The 11,123-nt window shown below is 41.9% G+C and overlaps 1 protein-coding gene across 1 annotated transcript; it reads left to right on the forward strand.

Moving 5' to 3' along the window:
* The first annotated feature begins 755 nt into the window (after positions 1-755).
* On the forward strand, positions 756-4,979 carry gdap1 (ganglioside induced differentiation associated protein 1). Its single transcript, XM_076721550.1, has 6 exons — positions 756-1,219; positions 1,669-1,861; positions 2,414-2,587; positions 3,050-3,144; positions 3,516-3,630; positions 3,827-4,979. Exons 1-6 carry the CDS (start codon positions 1,061-1,063, stop codon positions 4,177-4,179), a joined length of 1,089 nt encoding a protein of 362 aa, XP_076577665.1. The 5' UTR covers positions 756-1,060; the 3' UTR covers positions 4,180-4,979.
* The last annotated feature ends 6,144 nt before the right edge of the window (positions 4,980-11,123 follow it).

Below are 11,123 nucleotides of genomic sequence, written 5' to 3' on the forward strand. Positions count from 1 at the left end.
GTACCATATTATTCCTTGTTTTTATTATGTTACACTGTTTCATTCCTTCATATACTATACTGTTTTCCTATAAGAATTCATGGACAACCCCTATCATTATTTAATCATATTATTTATTAGTCAGGTGTGTGCTGTTTACATACTAGACTATTTGCCTCTGCTGCTATTACTCCACTGTCACTTTACCTCTTAATGTTTCCCTTTTATTGGGCATTTTTAATTTTTTACTTCTATCTCTTTTTAGTTTTATATACTTCTTTCTCTTCTTCTTTTTAATGTCTTATTTATCTGTCTGTATTTCTGAGTTGGTGCATCTGCAACAACTGAATGTTTCCTCTGGGAATCAAAAAAGGCTCATCCTTTCTTACTCAGTATTTCTCAAATGACCTTTTTTCATAGTATCTTATATTTTCAGCTATAAGGCCTCTGCAACTTCAACATGACTCTATGAAGTGTATAAGAAACATCTTAAACATTTTATTCGACACATTAGTCAGACATATTTTAGTCAATGCATCAGGTCGGTCATTCCTTCTTTAAAACACAAAATGAAATAAAATTAATTCATCCTGTTAGTAAGAATAAGTATCGTGTAGAAAAACAGTCGTTTACACATTAAAGGAATAGATGACAGCGACCTCTGCTGTCCAAATACTTTCATTGCATGTATGTATGAATGTATGTATGATATAGCAAAGCTGTGTAGTACCAAAAGTGTAGTCGCGTGTGAACAGTCTGTTGTCTTTATATCTGACATTATGATTTTTTATATGTACTTAAATGTACTCACATACTCGGTAATAATACATGCAGGCATATAAAACAACGACTAGTTGTAAGAAAATACTGGACTGCTACTACTTCCGCGCAGGAGAGAAGGCAGAAGAAGAAAGAAGAAGACGAAGAAGAAAATGCGTATGTTTAAACTGTACATACACCGCAGCACAAACGAGGAAGCGGATTAATTGAGTGTTCCACTCCGAGCCGGTAGGGGGTGCAATCTGCTGACGGTGACACGGTGTGCTGCCCTCACTTGCCCCCTAAAATACTAACAGATAAAATGGCGTCCGAAAACAGCCCTGAACGCCAAGATGAGAAAGCAGCTCTTATAGAGACTGTCTCAGAAGAAGATGGACAGCAGCAATGTGGCGCAGTGGCGAAACAAAGCGAATCGAAATTAACGCTTTATCACTGGACGCAGTCTTTCAATTCTCAGAAGGTGAGTGTGTTCACGGTTCAGCACCACCGTGAAGTGGACAGCTCCCCGTGGACGTGTACTGTTCGGTACTACTAATGATTCCTCTGTTAAACTATATTCCTAATTGATTTTATAAGAAAGCCAATCATTCATGAATTTAAATACCTTAATTACCGTCATTACCAGTCTCTGAAAATGAGTCCACACAGTATATTACATCTGTTTTTAGCGTAAGTACACGAAATGCTGTGAAACACTACATTTCCATACGTTATTTGATATGCCTTTTTTTTTTTGATATTCTTGTCCATTGTGTAGTCACTGTGATAGATATTCTTACTTCTATTAAAATGACAACTATTGATGCTGTGGTTGTGGTTTGAATGTAACCTAACATTGTCCACCTCCACGTGGTAAATACTAACTGAGAGGATAATAATCTGAGAGGGATTCTACATTTTCTGGTGCAGGTGCGTCTGGCCATAGCAGAGAAAGGTTTGCGCTGTGAGGAGTACGACGTGAGCCTCCCGCTCAGCGAACACAACGAGCCCTGGTTCATGCATCTGAATCCCACTGGTGAGGTGCCAGTCCTGGTCCACAATGACAACGTCATCTGTGACCCCACACAGATCATGGACTACCTGGAGCAGAATTTCAACGACGGTGAGGCTGAAAAAAGACTGTTTGACAGCCCTGAACTGTACTGATACACTATAGCAGGGCTGGATAGGTGGGAGGTGGAGGTGGAGGTGGGCTCCATTCAGCTGAGTTTCTTTGTTTTCCTCCTTCAGCATTTTTTGTTTTTATTTGAAATGGCATTATTTTCTTTATTCGCTTTATATTTTGTTGTGTGCATTTCTTGATTCTTCATTCATTCTATCACTTTTTTTTTTACTTTCCATTTTCTCTTGCTTGGCACTGATCCATCATAGCTTTGTTTTAAGGGTCTCATCAAGTCGCTTAAAGGAAGAGAAAATCTGGTAAGCATGGAACTATTTCAGCTAATGAAAACTGACATTTTAAAGCACTTTTCCTAACCCCAACCCTCATTCATTCTCCCATAGGTAAACTTACACTGTGTAAAACACTTGTTCTGTACCAGGATTCTCTCTGTGGCAGAAATCACTTTGATTCCCATCTGATTTATTTGGAGGAAGTTGTAAGTGACACCTGACATCATTGCTCCTTCCTTTTTCATGATTCTTTCGTCTCCAGAGGGCACTCCTAAGCTGATCCCTGAAGAGGGCAGTACATACTACCACAGAGTGCAGCACTACAGAGAGCTGCTGGACTCACTGCAGATGGATGCCTACACCCATGGCTGCATCCTCCACCCTGAGATCACAGTGGACTCCCACATACCTGCATATGCTGCCACATGTATAAGAAGTAAGGCACGCTTAGTGATGCACTCAGGTAGTTATAGTTATAAAAAAAAACCACACACACACACACAAAACAAAACACTCTGGTGTACCTCGTATGAGATCAGATCCCTTGTTGCCAGGGAAACTGCCGTATATTTTCGAGGCATGGAATCGACAAGTGTTGGCAGGCATCCACAGAGATCTAACTATGTGCCAAGATAGCATCAGGAAGACACTGTTTTTCTGGGCTGCACTCAAGTTTCTCTTACGTCAAACACTTCGTCGCTGCTGTTCATGAGATTCTGCATGAAAGGAAAGGTGTACATGATGAAGTGGATACAGCACAGATGCACACTGATACAATGTGATATAATCATGATAGACTTTCCGATATGAAATGATTCATTTTCATGATAAAGTGTTGAAATAATAATCACTGTATGATTCACTGCCTCTGACACGATGCTGTGTTTTTGTGTGACAGCACAGATCGGAAACACACAAACGGAGCTGAAGAAACTGGCCGAGCAGAACCCAGAGCTTAAAGACGCGTATGTAGCGAAACAGAGGCGCTTGAAAGTAAGTGAAGTTAGCAGAGTGCCCAATAAATAAAACTGTGCTTTGTGATTTATGCTAAAGTTTGTACACTCCAAGAGCCATGCTGCCATAAAAACCAGAAACACAGGAACTTCAGTAAAGACTTTAGGAGTACTGAATTGAGGCTTTTTATTGCTGTCTGTGCTGCAATAACTGCACTCTGATCAGATAATTTCTGGCTCTAGAGGTGCCTGTTACTCTCTGCCATAGACACACAGCTAACTAGACAGCTAAAGCAAGAGATTGCTATCAGAGATGGTTCAGAAAACCAGATGGCGCACTTAAGAGTCATTTCCCGTATTTACAGAGGTAAATGTGCGCTAATGCATTTCTACATGCAAATGCTTCTGCAGTCCAAGCTGCTTGACCACGACAACATGAAGTACCTGAAGAAGCTTCTGGATGAGCTGGAGAGTGTGATGGACCAGGTCGAGACCGAGCTGCAGAGGAGAGTGGAGGAAACACCAGGTTCACAACTACAATAGCTCCTCACTTTGCAGCCACTTAGCCATTAACACTCTCACTCAATAAAAGACGATACTAAAAGAATTACGTTGTTAGGACTGTAATAATGTTAACACACGTGCGAGCGGAGACTCTGCAGCACTGTTGAACTTTGAATGTCATGTTGTTCTTACATACTCCTCTGCTCATCCACTCATAGAAGAAGGCAGTCAGTCCTGGCTGTGCGGGGAGTTCTTCAGCATGGCCGACGTCTCTCTGGCAGTCACCTTACACCGCCTCAAGTTCCTCGGCCTGTCCCGCCGCTACTGGGGCAACGGAAACCGTGTGAACCTGGAAACATACTACGAGCGCGTGGTGCAGCGCCCAGCCTTCAGGAGAGTGCTGGGCCATGTCAACAACATCCTGATCTCTGCTGTCCTTCCAGTGGCGTTTCGTGTGGCCAGGAAGAACGCCCCGGTTATCCTCGGCACCACTCTGCTGATAGGTGTTCTAGGAGGAGCTACATACCTCGGTTTTCTGTACATGAAGAAGAGGCTGACTCTCTCCAGCTGAGGGAGACAACGAATGTTTGCGTAGCTGTGGGACTGAATTGAGGACTGGGAGGTGGATAAACACAGAAAAATGTGAGAAATGTCATCATTTAAACTGTGGAAAGTTAAAGTTCATAGAATAATTTGATCGTTCAGCAGGCATCAGTGATATTTAACTGAAATCAGTCTTAACTGTCTTGTTTTCTGTTTGCACAAAATGCACTTTCACTCATCCTCAGTGTGTGAGTGCTGCATCAAACACCAAAGGGTTGACTTAAGGGGCCACACTGGTATTTTTACATGTTTTTTTTCCATTTATTGTGAATCAAATATACAACATCTTGTGTTTTTGTAGCTCCACAAATTCCTAAGTCCAAATATTCCTAACTTCAAAAAAAGGGCCTGAAGTTATCAATGCTAATATAAGGCATACTTGATAAACAATAAATGGGCCAAAATGTGCAAAAACACCAGTATGGTCAGACATCTTTACGCGTACTTAAATCACTATTAAGAGCCTAATATGTTTCACCTCATGTGTGCTTTGTCATATATTATTTCATTGTCCATATTTGCATGTTGGAAGTTTAAAAAGATATAACAAGAAGCCTGGCGTCTGCTTTCTGTGACCACGTCTGCCGACAAACTGATCTGTCCAACAGTGAACATACTGAAAACTACATTTGCACTCATGTTTGACTCCATGACTGATGAATAAGCGTTTGAAATATTCTCTATGTAACAATAGCTGATTGAATGCTTTTCCAGTCTCATTTACATCTTCATGCAACATCTGTCTGAAATTAAACTGCTTCCAAACAATCTGCGCTGTTTCCTGCCAATCAAATGAAATTGAGACTGGCATTAAAAATTCACAGCTCAGCATCATTTAATAGACTATTGTATGTCATAAAGGTCTTAAATGTTTGTTCATCTAAAGGCTGCTAATCACATTTCCCAGGATCTGGATGGAAGTCAGCATCCACAGTAATTTGTTTGCCCGCTCAGAAATGGCAGGCCAGCACTGACACTGACACGTAACATATGCTCAGCGTTAATTTAAATTCCTCCTCACGTGAGCTCAGCCTCACATAAAACAGACACATGCGAGACCTTTCAACAAAGTCTGGCCTTTGTTTTCACTGTCCAGAGGGCTGGCTAGTGTGGCTGTCAAAGAAATGCCTCACACGTGTTGAAGCCACATGTGAGGCAAGCTGTCAGAGGACCATAAGCTCATACTGGAGTGCTAGCTCTGGAAAAATCATACCTCTGCAAATGGCAACCAAGGTGACATCATTTTCTCTGCAAGGTTGTATCACGCAGGTGCCATTTTAAGGGGTAAGGGTCAAAGTCATAAAAAAAATGCAACTGTATAAAATCAGATTTTAGAGACAAAGTTAGCAGGGGTGGAAAGTAACTAGGCACATGTACTTAAGTACTGTATGCAACTACTAATTCAAGGTACTTGTACTTCACATGAGTATTTCCATTTTATGCAACTTTTCACCATACAAACACCATCAACAGACAACGCTGAGTAACACTATGCAATATATGACTAATGTGGACCAAACCCCATTCAAAGACATATCACTGTACGTTGATTTCAACACATTCAGCTTTGAGCTACAACACCTGTGAGACTGACACTCTACATTTTATCACTTCGAATAGGAAACCAGAACTAATTCTTCTCCTGTTAGTAAATAACAGTATGACAATACGTTTTTCTGATGAATATACAGTAAACATGCATATTTATCCCCACTAGGGGGCAGTATTTCCCCATATAACACTCACCTCTGTGACTTATTGGGAGAATACCATTCACCTCATAATTCACAAGGAGGGGGACATACTCAATGAGCCTCTGTGTGTTTTAAAGCACTTATATATTTTCTCTTAGAAGACTACTGCGCTTTAAAACATGTAAGGTGAGATGCATGACATTTAAACAGCGCCGTCCTTTGGATAAACGAATTTTTGTGTGGACTGTTATCTATTAGAGCTGCAGTTGCAGCCAAAAGCGATTCAGCCAGCTGACAAAATAAACCTGTTGTTGGACCTGGACATGGTCACGTATTGTTTAAAGGATTGCTCCTGACATCTTGCTATTGTGTTGCTTAAAATCCAACAGGTGGTTCACAATAATCAGACAAAGTACTCCTCGCTGTAAAAGAAAAGTGTTTTTTTTGTCTTTGCTGCAGAGTCGGTGTCGTGTAATTTTAGAAGCTGTCAGCTTATTAACAGTCCTGAGCATTTTGACCAGAGACATGCAACAAAGTATCTGAATTGCTCTAAACAATGTTTCAGCTGTTTATAGGAGCTGCTGATGGGTTTGATAGATAAGCAAAGACATTTAAAGGGCATGTTTCTAATATTTATAAGAAATCATCAATCGTATTCATCTTCCTGCCAGAAGAAGCTTTATGAGTGTTAGAACAGTGACATCCACAAAGTGCAGAACTAAGATCAGTTACAGACTTAGTAAAGACCTCACCAGATAATCCGTTTTAGAAAATTGTTGACAGAAAGCACTTTGATTGAAGCATACTGATGAGTTTAAAGGCCCAATTTGTAGGATTTAGTGGCATCTAGTGGAGAGGTTGCAGACTGCAACCAACTGAAAACCCCTCACCTCACCCTCCCCTGCGATGGCCATTAAAAACACAAAAGGCCCACTCCAGAGCCAGTGTTTGGTTTGTCCATTCTGGGCTACTCTAGAAACATGGTGGTGCAACATGGAGGACTCTGTGGAGGAGGACCCGCTCTGTCTGCAGATACAGTATAAAGAGCTCATTCCAAAGTAACAAAGACACAACGATTCTTATTTTTATGCCACACTAATGGAAACTCAACTATGAGTATTATGCTCCATATCTGCCAATAGATCCCTGAATCCTACGCACCTTCAAATGGTCTTACAGCGACCTTATGATTGTCTGCGTACAGTGAAAGGCTGGGATTGTGTTAGCAGCTTCCAGGTACATGCACAGAAACTTCAACAGACCTCCGAAAGCTGCCCCTCTGTACTAACATGTGGCTTCCCCTGCCAGGTCTAAGCAGTGTTAAAGGCTCTGTGATGAATGACGAGAAACCACGCAGTGTCCTTGATGATGTGGCATTAGAGTTGAGTCACCTCTGTACCAAAGCGTCTGTTGTACTCTAACGCGTAGTCCAACTGGTGGATTATTTGTATTCCCATTTAGAGCGCCTTTAAACCCCCGTGGTGTACATTAGAGACAGCGACTGGCGTCAGGTCAGACCACTAAAAGAGAGTTGTATGCAGTTTCATTCGCTGCCCTTCAAATAAACAAAATCAACTGTGTCTCAAAGCATCACAGACTCCCTCTATTTCTTTCTCCCACTTTAACTCCATTTTACTCCTAACACAGATCTTTTCTTTAGCTTTTCCCAGTAGGGATCATGTACGTCAGAGGGGATGGGTGGGGTGGTGCAGGTGTCTGTTTTGGGAAAGGGAGAGTTGCATGGAATCCCCCAGCAGACATGCATGCCCACAGACGCACAAACAGAAAGTGGAGAGGGAGAGAAACGTGGAGGCTTGCGGCAGAGTGTGGTATGGATGGCTGGGAGCGATGGATGGAAATACGCAAAAAAATGTGGAGTAGAGGGCAAAACAAGTTGAAGTGATTCGGACAAAAAGATGTACTGAATGCTCCAGCTGCTCAAAATGGGACTGTTGTGACCCCCAAGCATTGAACCACAATCCTCTGTTAAAGATGATTACAACACCTGAAATGATCAAGATCTAATGAGAGAAATAATCATTCTTTGGATTTCTTGCTGGATTGAAACTTTGCTTTCAGCGAGTGAGGCAGGTGGACAGTGGGGTGATGATGTGTGAGCTGTGCTGGATGTGCACAGACAGGCAGGCTGGGTAAACACAAACCCACGCAGCAGTAGCTGACAGCTAAGCCCGCTTGATGTGGCTCTTGCCCAGGCGACTGAGTGAGTGGGAGCATGAAAACTTCCACACTTCTTACACTCAGAAGCTGTGAACTGCGTGGAGAGAAGGGCTGATATTATAGGCATATCTTCAATTCAATGCTATCCTGATACTTGGCTGCAGATTTGATATGCATTGTGATTCTTATGTATTGCAATTTTTTAAGTATCGTGATTCAATATTATGATATCTTGCAATTTCTGTTCCCTTTTTTAAGAATAGACCATGAGAAAAAGCTGAATCATACACCTCTAGAGACTTTAGATCAAGAGTCATATTTCCAAAAACTACTAATAAAATTCTTTTGGAAGTAAACGGCTACATTTAGCTGTTCCTGCTCATCAACTCTGGTCTGGTCTGTTCATTAGATAATACTACCGCAATCTGTTCCGTGCATTAATGGTAAGTATCATATGTGTTAGCATCACGCTAACAATTTAAATAAAATTTTTTCCCCAAACTCCTAATGGGTGGTGGTTGATGGTGTGACACTGTTGGGGGTGACATGGGCATATAAGCCACAGTAAGATGTATCATCTATTCATCACATCTGCAAAACCAATAGCAGACAATTCCTCTTGCCCTCCGACCGGTCAAAACAAATGGAAAAGATGTTGGAGAAGATAATGAGCGTCATTTGTTCCTGTGTCTACAGTGGCATTACGTAATGACACTGTAGACCCAGGAATGGCATGGCAAGATGAGCTACGTCAGTGACTGGAGCAGCAGCTGTTTTGCTCTTTGTACAATGTCAACAGCAGTTTTGTCACCATTGTCCAATGAGCATTTTTCTTGCATGAGTCCCCGACCGTGCTCTCTGATATCTCACGCTGTTCGTTTTCCCCTCGTGGTTACTTTAGAAACACTACTCAGAATGAGTGAGACATGTGTCCAAAGCTTGTTGGCACCCTCAAAGGCCTTCTGAGAAAACCAGCGGGCCTTTCCAGAAAGCAGCCGTCACCGCCTTTTCAGAGCGTCTGCGATATACTGTTTGCTGAGTCGACAGAGGTGGGATCTGTGATGTTGACACTACTGTTAAAAGGACCCCCCGCCGGCTTGCCCTTCACAGCTTTATGATGAAATCCTGTGCCACCATTCATCCCCACATGTGCTCCTCAAATATTTAAACTCGGCCTACATAAACACCGCTGTGCGGGAGAGATGATACCCGGCGCCGTTTGGAGCGAACCTCCTGCATTATAAATCTTTGTTCAATTGGCCAGATGTGGCCAAGTCAAACACACCATCAGCTTTTCATTGTGTTAATGAATTGTCTGTGTATGATAGGTTTGCCATTACCATGCAAATGAACCACAGTGATCTCAGCAGGGATCTGAGGTGACGGGAGGAATTATTTTCCGACTTTTTAAGCTCTCCCTGTCTGCATGGAGAGTTTGCAGATTTGACAGGTGGTGTTCACAAACTGTGGTTCACTTAAGGAGATGCGTTCAATTTCAGGACAACTGAGTCACTTCTGATCTGAGGAACTTCCGTTTAAAGAGTCAACAGAAGTTGAAATAAGAGTTAGGAAGTCAGTGTGTGTCTGAGTGTGTGCATTCTTGCATCCCTACGCCAACTTGACATAGATTAATGCCACTGCTGCTGTACTGCATCGTCCAGAGGTCAGTGAAGGTCGCTCCACCTGCTGTGACTGTCACAGTGAACAAACCCTGCAAGGGTGGCTGGACCAGCTGAGGCCATATAAGCGGATATCCTAATGTAAATACTGAGCTCACCCCTAGCTTTGAAAAAACTTCCTCTCCCATGACCCTCAAAGGCAATAAGACTGAAGCTTTAACCATGTTATATAACACCTGTCATCTGCTAAAACAAGGGGCAGCTATGAACAATATTCACTGACAGGCGGTGAGTTAACAAAAGTGAATTGATCATGAATTTGAACTGTGTTTTGATCTGCCATAACAGGCACATGATAGACCCATAAGACCAGATATTCCATGAATCTTTGGGTGAAGCTGCCAACAAGGTATTATTCATAATCAATGTAACTGGTTACATGTTGCATATTATTCATTGAAAAGGCAAATGCATCACTTTACTAATTACTTAAGAGCAAAATGAATCAGTTACATTACTTGTTGCATTACACAGCTCTGCTATATTATAGCTTCCACACCCATGAATCCCATCTTATGTACTTAACACGTGTAAAAACAGGAAATGAGACACAGGTATTTATAGACTGTCAACAGCAGCACTGCAGACGTCCTCACCTCACACTGACGATGCATGATTTACAGACCCTCCTCCTGCAACTTTTCTCAAATGCATACATGACACAAACATAAATGCAACATTACCATCATGTTTTCGCTGTTTTACACCAATGAAAGCCCATTTTTCTTAATTCACATTTTCTTTAGCTGGTTTTCTCGAAATTCGTTTGAAATTTGAGCTACATCTGCATGGAATAGTGCTGCCAGCCACTCCCAGCACTGACTATGACTGACCAACAACAGCCGCTCAAAATGTCTACAAACGTGTCACATATTTAGGTCAAATTTATAGTTCTATTCTATCCAACACACTTAGCGTAGCTGTTTCGTACTTGGGTTACAAGTAGGAACATTCTGAAATAGCATATCAAAGCCTATCAGACAGGAAGGGCAGAAGGAAGAGAATTACTGGCTCTGTAGTGGCTTCACGGAGATATCAGAATAACTGTCTAGCTTGTTCCTCTGTCTGGCACAGGCTTAGTGGTAACAGAGGGATAAAAAGCAAAGCAGAAATGATTTTCCCAGGTATTTTCTTTGATTTCTGGCAGGCAGGAAGCATGAGCGATGCGGTCTAACTTCCTTTGAGATATTCAGGACACTGAACCCTCAGAGGATGGTCTTTCTTTAGGGTCGATGCTTTATAGTTTGACTTAAAGACATACAAGTAACATGCAGTGACAGATAGAGCATGCCATGATATACAAACCCATTTCCATAAAAGTTGGGACGCTGTGTAAAATGTAAATAGCACGTCATGAAAAT

This window comes from Chaetodon auriga, chromosome 21 (genome assembly GCF_051107435.1).
Source record: "Chaetodon auriga isolate fChaAug3 chromosome 21, fChaAug3.hap1, whole genome shotgun sequence".
NCBI lineage: Eukaryota > Metazoa > Chordata > Actinopteri > Chaetodontiformes > Chaetodontidae > Chaetodon > Chaetodon auriga.